Source organism: Myxine glutinosa, chromosome 6 (assembly GCF_964187855.1).
Source record: "Myxine glutinosa chromosome 6, kmMyxGlut1.1, whole genome shotgun sequence".
NCBI classification, from domain to species: domain Eukaryota; kingdom Metazoa; phylum Chordata; class Myxini; order Myxiniformes; family Myxinidae; genus Myxine; species Myxine glutinosa.
Window position 1 is genome coordinate 97,249,873 of NC_136266.1, and position 20,015 is coordinate 97,269,887.

General features: G+C 43.0%; 1 protein-coding gene across 6 annotated transcripts in view; it reads right to left on the reverse strand.

Moving 5' to 3' along the window:
- The window catches only part of SMYD4 (SET and MYND domain containing 4), an 88,548-nt gene that overhangs the window by 48,493 nt on the left and 20,040 nt on the right, over nucleotides 1-20,015 (reverse strand). For 2 of the 6 annotated variants that reach the window (XM_078780206.1, XM_078780207.1), the window contains exons 3-5: nucleotides 18,790-19,045; nucleotides 16,737-16,869; nucleotides 10,330-10,577 (exon numbers count right to left, since the gene is read on the reverse strand). In XM_078780206.1, the coding sequence (XP_078636332.1) occupies nucleotides 10,330-10,577; nucleotides 16,737-16,869; nucleotides 18,790-18,926 (518 nt within the window). In that variant the 5' untranslated portion in view covers nucleotides 18,927-19,045. Of the gene's footprint in view, nucleotides 1-10,329; nucleotides 10,578-16,736; nucleotides 16,870-18,618; nucleotides 18,712-18,789; nucleotides 19,046-19,352; nucleotides 19,564-20,015 lie in introns of those variants that run through there. The other 4 variants (XM_078780208.1, XM_078780209.1, XM_068120521.2 and 1 more) reach the window with 4 other exon arrangements.

The following is a 20,015-nucleotide window of genomic DNA, read 5'->3' on the forward strand; positions in this document are numbered from 1 at the left end:
CATGTGTGACAGCCTGGTTGGGCTACACGCCTTTACAGGGTGTGACACTGTGAGCGCATTCGCTGGCCGTGGGAAGCTGATAGCACTGAAGCTGGTGAGGAACGACAGTAACTACCAGGAGACGTTTAGACAGCTTGGTCAGTCATGGGATGTCAACCCAGAACTATTTGAGAAGGTACAGCAGTTCATCTGTCGCATGTATAGTGCAGCTGCTAGGACTGGTGAGGTCAACGAACTTCGCTACCAGCTCTTCTGCGCAAAGAGGGGAGGAGCCGAGTCCAGCCAGTTGCCACCATGTAGAGACTGTCTCTTCATGCACGTCCTACGAGCCAACTACCAGGCAGCAATATGGAAGTGCTGTCTGCAGGCTCGCCCAGCGGTGCCAAACCCTACCGAGCATGGATGGACAGTGGATGAAGATGGCAAGCTCGCCATCCACTGGATGCGTTCACCACCAGCACCAGATGTGGTCTTGGAACTCTTAGCTTGCAAGTGTGTGCGTTCCTGCAAATTGCCAAAATGCACATGCCTGACCAATGGACTGTCATGCACAGACATGTGCAAGCTACAAACCTGCAGTAACCAGAAACAACAGGAAGATGAAGAATCCTTCGAACTCGGAGACTCCGATGAAGACGAGCAGTTCGATGACTGACTATGATATCGCTAGTTTGGTACATTGACATACTCAGTATTATTCTGAAGAGCACAGGACGTGCTTTCCCTGGAAACACCCTCAGAATACATGTAGACATGTAGACATTTTGATAATGTGTTGTGTCATTTCATCTTTATGTGAAGCACTACCTGACCATACCGGGTACATAGCCTACAGTCTGTTAGTTCTGTTAGTATGCGATTTCCAACCATTTTGTATAACATTTGAGTACTAGTACTGTTTATAGCTATTGTGGCATACATGTACTTGAGATGGGCTCAGCAGATGAGCTCAGTACAGCCTCTGGACTTTCTTTCCCTTGATTCAGAAAACCGTTTGATTAATATGTGTTGTGACCTTTTCATGTTGTGACATGTTTATGTGACAATTTCCATAACAATCACGTACGTGTATTATAGTAGCTGTTGTATTCCAAAATTACACTATGTGAAGATTGTATGTTTAAAATAAGACATAAAGCGATAATTTTGGGATCTACGTTGTCTCAGTACTTTCTGATTAATATGCCCAATTAGTCCATGGGCCCGTAACCAAAATTTCACACATGGACTAAATCAATCCGAACCGTCGAACGCCTTTCACCGGGTGCGGGTATAAAATAGCTGATAACTACCACTAAGCTACCAGTCCAGAATTGCTATCACATCAGCATGTATCCCACATACATGCACCTTTCCAAAAATCATTACTAGAACTTGCCACCTCGGGTGGTACCAATTAGTGAAATTTCGGGTCCGGGCCCATGGACTATATACAGTCACATGAAAAAGTATGTCAAGTTTTGACTTTTTCAACATATTTCAACATACAGCTATTTGATCTTCATTTCAACAATATTGTTAGATAAAGGTGATATAATATAACAAATATCAAGAAACATTTACATTTTGTAGTCCATTGTATAATTTAAATAAACATAAATGCAAATTTTGCATGTGGAAAAAGTAAGTTCACCCCTACATTTATCACGACTTCAAGTACCTAAAATTAGAATCAGGTGCACCAGCTCAGGTGCAAATGATTAGAACATCGTTAGAGAGGATCTTGGAGGAACCTGTCTTATTTAAACCTCAGACATTTAGTTTGGTTTGCTCTTTGTTGTTGAAGTGTGCGGCGTCACCATGCCTAGATCAAAAGAGCTCTCTGAGGCCTTCAGAAAGAAGGTTATAGATGCCTACGAGTCTGGGAAGGGATTTAAAAAGATCTCCAAACAATTTGAAATCGATCATTCGACTGTCCGGAAGATCATCTACAAGTGGAGAAGATTCCAAACAATTGCCAACTTGTTCAGGCCAGGCCACGCCAGCAAGTTCAGCCCGAGAGCAGACACCAAGATGCTGAAAGAAGTCTCCAAGAACCCCAGAATGTCATCACGGGACCTACAGGTAGCTCTTGCCACTGTTGATGTCAAAGTGCACGAGTCTACCATTAGACAGAGGCTGCACAAATTTGATCGACATGGGAGGTGTGCCAGGAGGAAACCTTTGCTGTCCAGAAAGAACATCAGGGCAAGCCTAAAGTTTGCCAATGAACACCTAGGCAAAGACCAGCACTTCTGGAACAATGTGCTCTGGACAGATGAGTCAAAGGTAGAGCTATTTGGCCACAGTACCAGAAGACATGTTTGGCAAAAACCAAAGACAGCATTTGACCACAAGAACCTGATACCAACTGTAAAGCATGGTGGTGGAAATATTATGGTTTGGGGCAGCTTTGCTGCATCAGGGCCTGGGCAGCTCACCATCATAGAATCCTCTATTAATTCTTCATTGAACCAGAGGGTGCTTGAGGATAATGTGAGGCCATCTGTCAGAAAGCTGAAGCTCAACCGAAGGTGGACCTTGCAACATGACAATGACCCTAAACATACCAGTAAATCCACCAAGGAATGGCTGAAAAGAAAGAAATGGAGGGTTCTGGAATGGCCAAGTCAAAGCCTGGATCTAAATCCCATCGAGATGTTGTGGGAGGATTTGAAACGAGCTGTGCATGCAAGAAACCCCTCAAACATCGCACAGCTGATAGAATTCTGCATAGAGGAGTGGGCAAACATTTCTCCCAGTCGATGCCAGAGACTGGTAGACAGTTATAAGAAACGCCTACTTGAGGTTGTTTCTGCCAAAGGGGGCAATACCACCTATTAGAGCCAAGGGTGTACTTACTTTTTCCACATGCAAAATTTGCATTTATGTTTATTTAAATTATACAATGGACTACAAAATGTAAATGTTTCATGATATTTGTTATATTATATCACCTTTATCGATCAATATTGTTGAAAGGAAGATCAAATAGCTGTATGTTGAAATATGTTGAAAAAGTCAAAACTTTATATGGGGTGTACTTACTTTTTCACATGACTGTATTATGATGCAAAGATGAACTGATTATATTTTGGCATCAAAGGTGAGGAGTGAGGTGATTTTGGTCCTTCCGGCAGGATTTTGGTGACGACATAGGTCATGTCAGGTAAAAATGTGATACTTGAGAACAGCTGAATGGAATTAAATCAAACTTGGTACATTGTACATACTATTGATATCCCAAATGATTACTCATTGATGAATGAGAAATAGTTTTTTGGTTTGGTCACAATAAAATTATATACAACAGCATTTTCAACTTAGCATCCATGGCTTGATTTGTTCAGTATGATGAAACATTAAGGGGGTAGCCTTACATTTGTCTAAGCTAGAATATGCTGGTTATAAATAATCCATTTTTTGAATTCCAGCCGTGCTGTCATGTGCCTTTTTCTCAGGAGTGGCTTATTTTTGGTCGCTCTCCCATAAAGCCTAGATTTCTGAAGTGTTTCAGAGCTGTTGTCCTTCCGGCAGGTTCTCCCATATCTGCCAAGGAACTCTGTACTTCTGACAGAGTGGTCATTGGGTTATTGGTCACCTCCATGACCAAGGTGCTTCTTGCCCAATTGCTCAGTTTGGTCGGATGGCCAGCTCTCAGAAGAGTCTGTGTAGTTCCATATTCTTTCCATTTGCTAATGATGGAGCTCAATGTGCTCTTGGGAACTTTCAACACTCTAGAAATTGTTTTATACCCTTCCCCAAATCTATGCCTCTTCACCTATTTCAGTTCTACAAACAGTTCCTTGGACTTCATGGTAGAGTGCGTGCTCTGACATGCACTGTCAACTATGGGGCATTATATAGAAATGTGTGCTTCTGTCTATATCATGTCCAATCAATTGAATTGGCCACAGATTGACTGCAATCAAGTTGTAGAGACATCTCAAGGATGATCAAACAAAATTGAATGCAGTTGAGCTCAATTTGCTGTTTCATAGCAAAGGGGTTGAATACTTATTGACTCAAGACAATTCAGATTTTCATTTTTAATTATTGTGTAAAAGAAATTCAAAAAAAATAAAATACCACTTTGACATTACGGGGTATTATGTGTTGATCAGTGACAAAAAAAAATCTCAATTAAACCGTTTTTAAATTCAGGCTGTAACAACAAAATGTGAAAAAAGTCAAGGGGTGTGAATACTTTCTGAATGTCTGTGCCTATGAAAAAAGTAAACTGTTACATTGAGTTCTGTGTTGTTCTCATATGCACCCTCCACGGCTCCCCTCTCCCAGTGAATTTAAGTTGATAAACTGTTACATTGAACGAATGAGGTGTTGATGCCATTCAGGCTTGGTAGGTCAAATGGCCTCATGTGTTTTTTTCAATGCACAGGAGATATCCTGTGGGATTCTCCTGACCCCTTCTTTGAGATCAAGGACATCCATCTATTTCTGACAAGGCAGTGGCAGCATGGCAAGATGGATGTTTTGGCACTATTCTTATGAATTGGGGTAACATTGGCAAATTCATATGATGTAGGCAGGTGACTGTCAGAAAATGACCTGGAATAGAGCAGAGATCTTTCTGGAGTGGAATATTTCTGCTGGGGATCTCACCTTTACCACTATTGTAAAAAACCACCTTTAGAGGCCATTTTTCCCCGCAAAGCGGGGGTTGGCCTTTTTCGGGAACCGTGGTTGTTGTTGTTTTTCGGTCCCCTTTTTGAAGCAATGTTTTACGGCCGGATGCCCTTCCTGACGCCAACCTTTTTTGCCGCCTTTAACGACAAGCAGGGAATTACCAGTGAACTGGTACTCAATTAGCCGACCTCGGAAGGATGACAGGCTGAGTCAACCCCCCTGGCGTTAATTCAGCGATCTACTGGGATTCGAACCCAGGATCCTAGGATCCTAAGCCGGCACCCTAGCCGCTAGCCCAACACCAGGGTTTACCCTTTACCACTATTGTACTGTATAATAAATTGTGAGATATGAGCATTGATAGATTGATGACTGCAACATTGCCATGAAATAGGAATTCTAAGCAAGCGCAAAGTCATCAGCTTGCGCAGAAAAATTAAGCTTTTTGTACACACCACCACCATTGCTATAACGGATGATTAGACCAATGAGAGCACTGGAGTCGTGTGTCATATATGTAATGATAAAACTCACACAAGGGCAAAGTGAGCATGCAAGTTGGTGTGTGGAAGAAGGTAAAAGCCATACCAAGATATCCATAGGGGAACCTTCGGATGGATAATTTTGTGCGAAACGAGAATAGTTTGCAAAAGAGAAATTCGCTTTTGGCTTTTAAAAAAGAACTAGCCTCTGTTTACTCCATTACTGATCTGAGTCCAACTCCAGTCCTGTTGTTTTATACCAAATGCCTTCTGCTTACCTATAATAGCACTCCTTACCTTCCCTTGTGCTAAACTCTCCTCTGTTCTCTTTCTCCCTCTGGATTTTCACTTCAATGAAATATACTTAATCTGTGCACTGCACATTTGTTCCTAAAAGGTTTCCCATTTTTATAATGCTGATTGCTCTCATGCTAGCTTTTCCCAATCCATGCCACCGAACTCTTTCCTCATACCCTCAAAGCTTTACTTTGTGAAAACAAATAGCCTCTCTACTATCCCAAACACAAACTCTAAACAGAATCCTTGCACAAATTAGGTTATGGTCACTTGCCTCGTAATACTGACCTACATCCACCTCCACCTCGTCCGGATCATTAATTTAAAAAAGGTGTAATACTGCAATCTAAAATGTGGGCTTATCTACAGACTTGCTTAAAAGCAATGCTGCACTAGCTGTCAGATCATTGAAAAGATCAGATCGTGCATCACCATTCTAAATTTCCTATAATTAAATGAACTTCCGTGAGGGTGTCAGGGCAATAATCGCAAGTCACAAAACCCCTTGGGGAGGGGGATATTATTGTGTAATAACATTAAAATTCTGATATCATAAGTGTTGTTATTACTTTTGTTATTAAAAGCGGTCTTGGAAAAACGCCACAGAAGCGGCATAAAGGGTCTTGTTGTTAACCCGTGGACTATATAGACCAGCATTTCCCAACCTGGGGGAAATTTCCCCCTGGGGGGAAATTTTAGGATTCCAGGGGGGAAACTTATTCCAAGGGAAATACAATATTAGCATTCGTGTAATATTGTGCTTGAGTGAATAAATCTCAAATCTTTAATTATTTTGTTCTTCGACTTTTTACTGAACATAAACATTTATAACATCGTCGGTAAATAAAAATTTATATACAATAAATTTTTTAAATAAAATTTATATGTGTGAGTGTGTATGTGTCTCTGTGTGTGTAGGAGTGTGTGGGTGTGTGTGTGTTGCTATATTTTTATGTTCTTTTTTATGTTATTTATGTTATTAAGCGAATAAATTTTGTGTTTTGGCTACTTTTTTCCTTGTTCATATATATATATATATATATATATATATGTGTGTGTGTGTATAAGGGGAGGGGGGGGGGGTTGGGGGGGGAATCCGGACGGTTGAAGGGGGAAACGACAGAAAAACGTTTGGGAACCATTGATATAGACTACAGTAGATCTACAATCAGGTGTGATGATAATCAATGTAATAAGCATAGATTGCCTCACAGATGTCGGGGTTCCTCCAAATCTCTGAGTTTAGCGTTATAAACATCATTGGTGACTGCTTAAAAAGGTAATCAATCATATGTGTTTGTGGTTTATAATATTTTTACTTCTGGTAGGGGTTGTTACTCCCACAAAAACGTCATGATAAACTATACACAAAGAATTAAGTTAAGCACCCCCCCCGTTTTTTTACAACCTCGCACATTACAAGTTTGTTGTCGTCAAAACAGTGTAATATACCCATGTTATTGCTATATTTTCTGGAGAAGTGATATTATGGTCACATAAAAACATAACAATCATGCCGTTTTCAATATTTTATTCTGAATAATTTAAGGTGAAATTTTTTGGGAATTTTAGGCATATTTTCACCTCAATTTAAGTATGGAGCTATAGGTCCATCACGGACAGTGTGGATGACGTTTATGTTTTCTAACGTACAGTCATTGTTCTGAGAAGACCTCTAGCGATCTTTGCGTCAATAACGTGTGTAGGACCCACGTGATCGGATCACTGACTCAACCCTACGTCTCATAGACCCTGTAAGCCGTCGTATGCGTTGCTGTGGCAGGTTGTTCCATTCCCGATGTAATGCACGTTCCAATTCATCCAGATTGGCTATTGGAGGGACCATCTTCGCAATTTGTCGTCCCAACATGTCCCGAACGTGCATTACATCGGGAATGGAACAACCTGCCACAGCAACGCATACGACGGCTTACAGGGTCTATGAGACGTAGGGTTGAGTCAGTGATCCGATCACGTGGGTCCTACACACGTTATTGACGCAAAGATCGCTAGAGGTCTTCTCAGAACAATGACTGTACGTTAGAAAACATAAACGTCATCCACACTGTCCGTGATGGACCTATAGCTCCATACTTAAATTGAGGTGAAAATATGCCTAAAATTCCCAAAAAATTTCACCTTAAATTATTCAGAATAAAATATTGAAAACGGCATGATTGTTATGTTTTTATGTGACCATAATATCACTTCTCCAGAAAATATAGCAATAACATGGGTATATTACACTGTTTTGACGACAACAAACTTGTAATGTGCGAGGTTGTAAAAAAACGGGGGGGGTGCTTAACTTAATTCTTTGTGTATATTTATACACAGCTGTTTAACATTTATACATAAGTGTAAACTTACACATAAGTGTAAGTATAGCTGTTTAACATAAATGTATTCATTTATAACATATTTATACATAAGTTGTTTAACACAGTGTTTGAATGAATGAATGAATGATCGTTTTAAGGCCATTTTCCCCGCTAGAGCGGGGGTTAGCCTTGCGGGCCCCATGACAATCATGGTTCCCTGTTTGAGGCAATGTTTTTATGGCCGGATGCCCTTCCTGAAGCCAACCCTTGGTCACGCTCTTACGATGCGCAGGGATACGGTGTACCTATTCTGAATCGGGGTACACACCGTGATCATTCATCCCAGCAAGCTGGCACTCAATTTGCCGACCTCGGAAGGATGACAGGCTGAGTCAACCCCCCTGGCGTTAATTCAGCGATCGACCGGGATTCGAACCCAGGATCCGAAGATCCCAAGCCAGCACCCTAACCGCTAAGCCAACACCAGGCTACAGTGTTTGTTCAAAGGAAACACCCCTTTGGGGATGGGTGAGGGGGGGGGGGGCAGAGTTAAATCACCACAACCTCCATCATGTGACCCTTAGTCTCCTTGTCAAGTTAGGTTGAGATTATGAGATAAGTAACGACCGAATGTATCGCGGTAAAATTCGTCAAACAGACACCAAATTGTGTATTGCAGTATGATTTCCATTTATTTAATTTTTTCCTTTTTTAATTATTAAAAGTTTAACTTTTTAAAAACTTTTTTTAGTTTTAACTAAACTTTAACTTTTTTTAAACTAAACTTTTAAATTAAATTAAACTTTTAAAGTTAAACTTTTAAACTAAAAGTTTAACTTTTTAACTTAACTTTAAAAAAAAAGTAACTTTTAAAAAAGTTTAAAAACAAAGTTTTTAACTATGGTGGTTCCCATTTATTTTCATTATGAGTCAGAATTTCAAGTGCTACCAATTGGCTAATATTACGAGTTGGCTATACTGGGAACCATCAGAGATTTCTGTTGGCAGTCCTTCTAGTTTTTTTTTTTTGTTTTTTTAAAAAGTTTTCCCTATCTGTAATTATTTTACCTGCCTGCCTTTACCAAATCACTCCATTAAGTTGCAGTTTCTCCCTTTTTAGCCTCTTCACACTCCCCTAACCCATCAAAATCGCAATTCCTGCCGCAAACCTTTCCACCCCCTTTCTGTTTAGCCTATGGTCATCATTCTGAAAAATCTCCCTTTACCCCTAAAATGAGTCCCATTGCTTCGTAAACACAAAAGCTTATGGTAAACACTCGCCTTCCATCCATAGCTTGGCATCTATTGCTCTACCCATGAACCATATTCTATTTCCTATTCTCAGATGAATATCACAAAACATTATCTTACAACTTTTTGCTTTCAGTTGGCTACCCAATATGGCCATCATTCTGACGAATACCTACTTTTCAAATCCTCTAAGTAAGCTTTCCCAATATCATTTGTTCCTACCTGTTCCACTACCAATGTAGTTGGTTGAATTCACCTGGATGAATCCCTGAAGATCACCAGGGAAACAGACACTTAAAGGACTAGAAGGAGCAATAACTTAAGGAGCCAAAGGGAGCAGAGAAAGAGCAGGAGACGTTTGAAGGAAAGTTGGATCAAGCAAAGCAATGATTGGCAGCAAATATGAAAAATTATGTGTTATTAATCCAAAATGGATGACACCAGAATTGTTCCAAAAAATCCTGAGCGGTGTAAAAGCATGGACAGTGGCATGAGGATCAACATCAAATGAGCTGGAATCATCACATATTAGAGGGTTAGAAAAGGAGGATAGGAGGGAATGATAATTGGCTGATAGTGAGTGTATCATACACAGAGTCATCACAATTGAAAAGGTGGTAGACCATGCACACAAACAAAACATTACGAGGGAGAGGGACATGGATCTAACGATACTCCATATGGATTTGGGAGCAAGGGAACATGGTGGGGGCAAGGAGTAAGGAAAAGGCAGCAGCTTCTCATATAGACTGCAACACCACCACCAGAATGAACAGAATACAAGAATGATGAGGGATGGAGATGAGTGAGTCTGGGACATCTTGCAAACAAAATTAAACAACTAACTTTTGGATATGACAGAGCAACCTTAATGGAGAGATCCATGCGTTTAGAGTTTCAACTTAAAGTGCAAGCAGAGGTGGCGGGGGTGCATGTGCAGTGGTGGTGTGGGTGGTGCGGGCAGGGGATGTGGAAGAATGTGGGCAGTGGTGGCAGAGGGCATGGGCACAGGCAAGGTGACACTCTACCTGCAAAGTTGGTTATAAATTGACGTATTTACTCCCCAGAAAAGGAAAAGGAGAACAGAAGCAAGCAGGGGGTAGGAAGGTGTCAGAGGATAAAGTTAGGGGTGGGGACAAATACATATTAAAGGATTTGCCATTGTTCTTGTAAGAAAGCACAACCACAGTCACATATATGAGAAAATGGAATAGGAGTAAATGGTGCAGATGAACGCAATGAAAGGCAATTTTTTTATGAATAAAATGGAGTCTAAGGAACAAGGCAATGAACAGAGAAAGAAGCAAGAAAGGTGAAGATTGGAGATGTGGGGAACCAAGTAAAAATCATACCACAAAGAGCCACAGCCAGGGCATAGTATCCCAGAATGTACCAAGCGAAGGCAGAAATCACAATGGCCACTCGCATCAGGCGTCGTCACACAGGTAAAGGCTGGTTCAACCAAGAGCAGTTCTCCAGCCTTAACCGGCTTCCTTGCCACCAAATGGCGGCCTCTGGCACCATTGTGTCTAAGAACAACGGCAGCAGAGGCTCCTGCCACAGATTTGCTCTCAACCCATCCAGAAGTGGTACGACTAACCTGATGCACACAAAAAACACTGAAATGAATGTACGCACGTATTGTGAAAATATGGTCAAATTCCTTTGCAGCCTCCAGGACCAAATGAGGATAATGCATACTATTTTCAAGCTATGCAATCTATGTTCTCTGTCATCTGCACGCTAAGGTATGTATTATGACTGTCACAAATTATGGTATATTATGCATTATGACTGTCACAAATTATTTACAAGTGAATTGGATGCCTTTTGGCCGAAACAATGCTGCACAAACTTTGCAAGGTTTACTTGATGAGGTGCTCTGGGGCTTACACCTTCCTGCTACGTGTATTTAGATGATATTCTAATCACTGGTCAGCACAACCGCAGAAGATCAGGAACACCTATGTCTCCTCTTCAGTGCAATCTTAACACCTGTTTACCTATGATTCAATATGGAACACCTATGAATGGTGCAGAGGATGGGCACGGAGATGGTGTTAAGGAGATACACAGGACGATGGGCAAGGTGATGGGACAGCAGGATGAACCACCGGCAATGCAGGGAGGACGAAGACGCCTCAAGGACCAAGGCAGGCGAGCAGGATGGCCTCCTTAAAGCTTTCCTCCTTCAGTTCTCCTCAGAACTCCTCCGCTCTCTTCACAAATGCAGCAAGCCCCACCGTTTTCCTCAAACACCTGTCGTTCTCATCACTCTCCTGAGAGCTCCTCTGCACCGTTCCCGCTCAATTATTTTCACAGAAATCACTGGCCCTGGCTCCTCCCTCGTCTCCCTTGACAACTCTTGCCACTCCTCCAGGCGTTGAGCTCCACCCCCGTTCAGGGGACGATTATAGCTCCGCCCCCTCTCTCCTTCTGCCAAGCAGGATGCCACGGCTTTCTACCTCGATTTTCTGGGCTTTTGTGAACATTGTTCAACAGATATGTCACCTGGCACACCCTGTGGAAGTTTAAATGAGGTTTTACACACGTTTCCTTAACTTTAATCCCTATCTTATCACAAGCACGACCTTCGTATTGTGCACATTTAAATACAATCCTGAAGCTAACAAATCCCTACTTCCTTTACATTGAGATTGGCTTTCTACTCGCACACGGTCCATGCTATTCCTACACAGTACTATCTCTTCTAAGGTAATCTCTATCCTCCCCCATAAACGGCTCTATATATATATTGTTGTGGTTTTTAGAACCCTCCACTTGGTAAATTTTTGTAAATGTTCCCTTATAAATAATCCCCTGTAAATACTCCCATTTTTGGTGTAAAGGTCAAAGGTCGCACCCGAGTTAGGCCATGAGCAACACGTAACAAACCATAGGCTTCTTCTTTAGTTATTTCATTAGTATGTGTTTCAGGTAAGGATCTGTTTCCAATAGTTGAATCTGCGTTGTATTAATCAAATAACCTAGCATCCTTCTCAAATTCCCATTCCTATTCATTTTGCGGCTTTACCCTCTCGAAATTGTATGGTGCACTGTTGCCAGCAGCATTCGCTGCCTTTGAGCTAAAGCTCGCCCCAAGCCGCCATTGCCAGCAGCGTTCGCTGCCTTTGAGCTGAAGCTGGCCCCAAGCCGCCATAGCCACGTGGCAGAGTGGGAGAAAAAGGGAGGAGCGGCCAGGAACATAGGCGTGGCCCCATCAACGCGTCACGAGGGGAGGTACCAATGAACCCTCGTGACCAATCCGGGCCGAGGCATGTTCACCGGTAGGCGGAGCGAAGCGGACGCAGCTTGATACGCGAGGCTTGTGATAAAAGCACGAGCGCGAAGCCCTTTCACGCAGATGCGGGGGAGATCGGCAGATGCGAGGAGAGAAGATCGGCAAACTTGAGAGAACAGCGCAGAGGCGGCGAATGATAACACCATTGCGCGGAGGATCGCTTGGGACGATCGGTTTGACACGAACTGCCGTTGGTTTTGAGAGCGTTCGGCACGCAATACGTACGGAGCATTCCAGCCCCTCGCATTTGTAAGATCCGGTCACGCGCCAACGACGCCAGCTGCCTGCCATTCTTCGCGGCGGACCCGGAGCCTGGATCCATCTGCCTGGAACTTCCTCCCCTACCAGCTACCATTCCGTGTGAGTCTGTCTGTTTGTCCTGGGGTCATGATAAGTTAAGACTGTTTAGATAAGCTTGCCCTATGTCCTTTTATTTCCTCTTCTTGTATATTCCCTTCTTTCGTTTCCTCTTTTAGTGTAGTTAATAAATCATATTTGTTCTTCTTTCACTCTTCTTATTCTTTGGTTCCTCTCATCCGATCGCTTGCGTCCTGTCCCCAATTGAGTACCTGTGGCACGATTTGGCCAACCGCTTTTAATCGGGTTTAGTCCTTTTGTTAATGGCTCGGATCGTGGATTGCTAAACCGCTCGGCAATTACCATCACATCCGCGGTTCGAGCAGGGACTCATCTCCCTGCTTTGCGGCGAGATTGGTGAAGGTATTTGGGAAACCTTTGACCAATCACCCTGGCCAATCTCATCCCGCAAAGGAGCGGGATAGTTCCAGGACCGGAGACGGCCAGCTTAACAAGACAAGGGGATTAACCCCCCCTTGCTAACGGGAGTGCGGTACTCTGAGATCCGTAACAATATATATGTATATATATATATATATATATATATATATATATATATATATATATATATACAGTGGAACCTTGACTTACGAGTGCACCAACTTACGAGTTTTCCGAGATACGAGCCGTCGCTCGGGCGGTTTATTGCTTTGAGATGCGAGCCGAGATCTGAGTTACGAGCTTACGCCACCCGCCACCAAGTGGGTTCCGGTCACGTGGTTATCTTGCCGTGCAAGTATCTCTGCCGTATATCGCTGCTGCTTTGTTTTCGCATTTTGGTTATTTTGAGTTTACGCCACCCGCCACCAAGTGGGTTCCAGTCACGTGGTTATCTTGCCGTGCAAGTATCTCTGCCGTATATCGCTGCTGCTTTGTTTTCACATGTTGGTTATTTTGGAGCTTACGCTACCCGCCACCAGGTGGGTTCCGGTCACGTGGTTATCTTGCCGTGCAAGTATCTCTGCCGTATATCGCTGCTGCTTTGTTTTCGCATTTTGGTTATTTTGAGTTTACGCCACCCCCGCCACCAGGTGGGTTCCGGTCACGTGGTTATCTTGCCGTGCAAGTATCTCTGCCGTATATCGCTGCTGCTTTGTTTTCGCATGTTGGTTATTTTGGAGCTTACGCTACCCGCCACCAGGTGGGTTCCGGTCACGTGGTTATCTTGCCGTGCAAGTATCTCTGCCGTACATCGCTGCTGCTTTGTTTTCGCATTTTGGTTATTTTGAGTTTACGCCACCTGCCACCAGGTGGGTTCCGGTCACGTGGTTATCTTTCCGTGCAAGTATCTCTGCCGTATATCGCTGCTGCTTTGTTTTCGCATGTTGGTTATTTTGGAGCTTACGCTACCCGCCACCAGGTGGGTTCCGGTCACGTGGTTATCTTGCCGTGCAAGTATCTCTGCCGTATATCGCTGCTGCTTTGTTTTCGCATTTTGGTTATTTTGGAAAATTTCTTAGTTTTAACCATGGGTCCTAAGAAATTGAGTGCCAAGGGCAGTACTGAGAAGAAGAAGAGGATGATGTGCTTGGATATAAAACACGCAATCGTCGAAAAACATGAGCGAGGTGTGAGTGTTGTCGACTTGGTGAGGCGGATGTGAAGGCAGCTGAAGATTGTATTATAACTTTTGCCGAACTGATAGAAGCCGAACGATACATCCCCCAGCAAATCTTCAACTGTGACGAGACAGGGCTCTTCTGGAAAAAGATGCCGAGGAGGACGTATATAACGGCAGAGGAGAAGAGCATGCCAGGCCACTACTTGTTCAGAGTGCCGGCGATAGCTCGCCTTCTCTTTGTGGAAAACATGGTGAGATCCTTAACATCCAACAACTAATGGGACGCAAACGGGGCGCCCAGTTTAGCGGTACACACATTGATGAATCACCCTGCCTGTGATTCACCCATGACAGGTTATAGCTGGGTCGGGATTCAAACCCAGGCTGGACAGTTTAGAGTCAAGTGTGCGTACCTCCAGTCCAGGCCATCCTGCCAACTTGTATGCTGCATACAGGTGAAATATAAAGCGCGAGATATTTTTATATATACTGTATATTTAAAAAAAAATTGGTGTGGTTTTTGGCGGGCTGGAACGGATTAATAGCATTTCAATGCATTTTAATGGGGAAATTTAATTTGAGAAACGAGCAAATTGAGTTACGAGCTCGGTCACAGAACGAATTAAACTCGTAAGTCAAGGTTCCACTGTATATATATATATATATATATATCTATCGAAAAACATGAGCGAGGTGTGCGTGTTGTCGACTTGGTGAGGCAGATGTGAAGGCAGCTGAAGATATATATATATATATATATATATATATATATATATATATATATATATATATATATATATATATATATATATATATATATATATATATATATATATATATACAGTGGAACCTTGACTTACGAGTGCACCAACTTACGAGTTTTTCGAGATACGAGCCGTCGCTCGGGTGGTTTATTGCTTTGAGATGCGAGCCGAGATTTGAGTTACGAGCTTTCGCCACCCGCCACCAGGTGGGTTCCGGTCACGTGGTTATCTTGCCGTGCAAGTATCTCTGCCGTATATCGCTGCATTTTTGTTTTCGCATGTTGGTTATTTTGAGTTTACGCCACCCGCCACCAGGTGGGTTCCGGTCACGTGGTTATCTTGCCGTGCAAGCATATCTGCCGTATACCGCAGCTGTTTTGTTTTTGTTTTCGCATGTTGGTTATTTTGGAGCTTACGCCAGCCGCCACCAGGTGGGTTCCGGTCACGTAGTTATCTTGCCGTGCAAGCATATCTGCCGTATACCGCTGCTGTTTTGTTTTTGTTTTCGCATGTTGGTTATTTTGGAGCGTTATTTTGAAGGTTATTTTGAAGAAGAGGATGATGTGCTTGGATATAAAACACGCAATCGTCGAAAAACATGAGCGAGGTGTGCGTGTTGTCGACTTGGTGAGGCAGATGTGAAGGCAGCTGAAGATTTTATTATAACTTTTGCCGAACTGATAGAAGCCGAACGATACATCCCCCAGCAAATCTTCAACTGTGACGAGACAGGGCTCTTCTGGAAAAAGATGCCGAGGAGGACGTATATAACGGCAGAGGAGAAGAGCATGCCAGGCCACAACTTGTTCAGAGTGCCGGCGATAGCTCGCCTTCTCTTTGTGGAAGACACGGTGAGATCCTTAACATCCAACAACTAATGGGACGCAAACGGGGCGCCCAGTTTAGCGGTACACACATTGATGAATCACCCTGCCTGTGAAACACCGACATGACAGGTTATAGCTGGGTCGGGATTCAAACCCAGGCTGGACAGTTTAGAGTCAAGTGTGCGTACCTCCAGTCCAGGCCATCCTGCCAACTTGTATGCTGCATACAGGTGAAATATAAAGCGCGAGATATTTTTTATATATACTGCATATTTAAAAAAAAATTGGTGTGGTTTTTGGCGGGCTGGAACGGATTAATAGCATTTCAATGCATTTTAATGGGGAAATTTGATTTGAGAAACGAGCAAATTGAGTTACGAGCTCGGTCACAGAACGAATTAAACTCGTAAGTCAAGGTTCCACTGTATATATATATATATATATATATATATATATATATATATATATATATATATATATATATATGTATGAGTGGGTTATTCCCCACTGTGTGTGTCACGCTCTTTTTTGTTTGTTATTTCATACCCCTGGGCTGATTGCCCCAAAATCTGCCGTACCGCATTATTGTAACAGGTGGAAGGTCAACGTCACAATACCTTCGGCCATTCCGCATCACGTTTAAAGTGAATTCTTTGCCAGGTGTCAAATCAATTGCATTTAAGTATTTTTATTTTGGATGCAGAATGAAAATTAATATACAAAGGGTCCACTGTCATCACGGGACTACATCAAGTGCAGGTAGTTGTCGGTCGCACAGTCCAGTACGTAATAACCCGATCCTGATCGGGTGACCGAACTTGTATTGAAAGACAAGTCAAGTAATTGTCGCAAATGCAATAACGGTGAAAAAAATGGTGCCATGAAATACTTGTCCCATGATCAGATCAAGCACGCATGCTCTTTCAGGCAATCAAGGTGGTCACTTTACCTGATCTGAAGTTCGCGCACAGTGGATCGGTCCCAGTTTGCATGAGACGTGTCCATCAGCACCTGATGCATCTTCGCATTCAGCAGGTACTCCATCATGGGATATTGCAATGGCAAGCAAGTCCTCGACCAAGCTTTGAAGAAGAAGCATAATTGGAAATAATTAATAAAACTACTAATTGTTGCAAGTTGTAGTACTGTATTTTCATAAATTGTCATTTCAGCTGCAATCAGTGTGCCAGCTTGATTAGTGAGCATGTGGACCAACGCAGAAGTATAAAAATACAACAAAGGAGACCGGTCAGGTAAAATCTTGAAATTGTTGAACCCCAAAAAAAGTGTGTCGAACAAAAACAGGTTTGCTAGACTTGTCGATCACCTTTGTAAGATGATAGAGTTTAGCCCATGAAGGACAACTCAGGTAGCATACTCAGGTCTGAGTTGTGTCATTCTGACAGAATGAAATGAAACATCAAGCTGTCATCACTGGGTGATTCTTCATACACAGGATGTCACATTATCGAACATCCCCTTCATAGAGGACGTTAAGCATGATATCTCATGTGCTCACACTCACTTTTGGATGCTCTAAGTCTCACGTACATTTTGAAAAGAGCAAATCATTGTGAGCCTGTAGTTGGGTCGGAATACAGGATCCCAATTATTTAGCCAAAGACTGCTGTAGTTTTTTTTTTTTAACACAATAGTACAAAAGGGGAACTCTCCCAGAGCCAGAGGGTTGCAAATAACAGAGGAAAAACTAGAACGGCACTCAGTAGAGCGCATACCTCTGCCAGGCTGGAGAGTTTATGTTTTGTAAGCCACTGATAGGCCGAATCTGTATCCAGACCTAAACCAAAATCGAATCGGCTTGTTCTTGTCACCTACCCAACTCGTCCACCAAGTTTTGTCATAATCCGTCCACAACTTTTTAAAATATCATGCTATATGGTGTTGCGCTAGCGGCTAGGGTGCCGGCTTAGGATCCTAGGATCCTGGGTTCGAATCCCGGTCAATCGCTGAATTAACATCAGGGGGGTTGACTCAGCCTGTCATCCTTCCGAGGTCGGCTAATTGAGTACCAGTTCACTGGTAATGCCCTGTTTGTCGTTAAAGGCGGCAAAAAGGGTTGGCGTCAGGAAGGGCATCCGGCCGTAAAACATTGCTTCAAAAAGGGGACCGAAAAACAACAACAACCACGGTTCCCGAAAAAGGCCAACCCCCGCTTGCGGGGAAAAATAGCCTCTAAAGGTGGTTTTATATCGTTTTTGTACCCATCTCTCAATTCTGAAGAAACACTTTAAAAAATAAATAATTCTGGTATCCGGATCTGTATTCGGATCGTTACCAAAATCGAATCGACTCGTCCTTGTCACACACCCAACCTGTCCTCCAACTTTGGTCTGAATCCATCTTTAACTTTTGGAGACATCCTGCCCACAGACAGACAGACATACAAACAAAGTGTGGGTGAAAACATAAACCGAAGGTAGGTGGAGGTTAGGATAGCACCAACCAATAGGTTACGAATTAATAGTATAATAAACACTGTTGAAATTAGCAAATTAACACACACACACACACACACACACACACACACACACACACACACACACACACACGCACACACACACACACACACACACCGTTCCATCTCCTGATACCCACCCACGTGTGGACATAGCAGCTAATAACAGCAACTTTACACACACACAAACATACATATATACACACACACACACACACACACACACACACACACACACACACACACACACACACACACACACACACACACACACACACACACACACACACACACACACTTCCATCTCCTGATACCCACCCACGTGTGGAGATAGCAGCTAATAACAGTAACTTACACGCGCACACCACCTGAAAGTGTGGTGACTAGTAGCCACATGGTTTGAATTTGACCTCAGCAGCAAGTTGACCAAACCAAAGTACCGGTAACCCTGAAACAAAACAGGCAAATGGAAGCCACGAGTGATGATGTCATGTTACGTTGAATAATCCTGATCGTTCGTTCGTACCTGTAACAGTAATGAAGAAGAGCGGGCAGGCCCTTTCGTGCTCGAATCTCCTGCTTTTCCACGGCTCCGAGAGCAGCCCAGCGGTGGCGCAGCAACGCGGCCCAGGACTGACCGAGGACCGGCCACTCGCTCGCCATCTCTGTCGTTGCAGGTCGCTCGGCCGCGCTCCTTCAATCCGCACGTTCCGTGGCGCACTTTCGCCGCAGCACCAAATTCCACAACAATTTCACTTTGACGTCCGTAAGCGGTTATTTGTCTGCATTTTGAAAGTTTAAAACAATATGAAAGACAAACTATATTCCCCACATTCATCGGCTCAGCTAATAGAAAAATGTTACAATATGATTGTCAATATATTTTTATTAATAACTGTGGCGAGAATAGGTCTATATAATTTTTTAACAGGATCAAACGCTCGGAAAGGTGCTGCAACACTCATATATATATATAAAACACAGTTTGTGTGTGTGTGCGTGTGTGTGTGTATGTGTGTGTGTGTGTGTGTGTGTGTGTGTGTGTGTGTGTGTGTGTGTGTGTGTGTGTGTGTGTGTGTGTAATGTTACCAATAGACTCCGAAACGGAGAGGCTCACGTGCTTGATATTTGGCATAGACATGGCCATTGAGACTGGGACGAACATGGCCGAACTCAAAATATTTGACGATCCATATTTTTAGCCGCGTCGCAGACGCTGCTCAAAGAGTGGACTCTGCTGTTGTTGTTGTTACCACGTCTTCTTCTTCTTCTTCTTCTTGTTGTTGTTGTTGTTGTTGTTCTTGCAGAGAAGACAAAACCTCAAAGCTCCAACCATTCTGGGAACCATAGCTCCACCCATTCTGGGAGAGCCTTCATATAAACAAATATCCACCATTTTATTAACTCGCATAGCTTTGAGGCCTGTTTTGTAGGCCCGTGGTGTCTTCCTCTCACACAGTTTTCTTTCAAATCAAATTCGATATATCATTTCATTTTTCACAGTCGCCAACATAGTTTTAGACTCGGTTGAAAAAAAACGGGAAGAAAATCCGATGAAAGTTGCCCTTTATAGAACGAAATGAATTCTCAAAGGCCTGTAACTTCAAGTCCATTGACATATATTTTTTTTAAATCGCGGCATGCTCAGTCATACACCGCCCGAAATAAGAGACGGGGAAAATGCCGAGATATATATATTTTGTTTAAATCGCGGCATGCTCAGTCATACACCGCCCGAAATAACAGACGGGA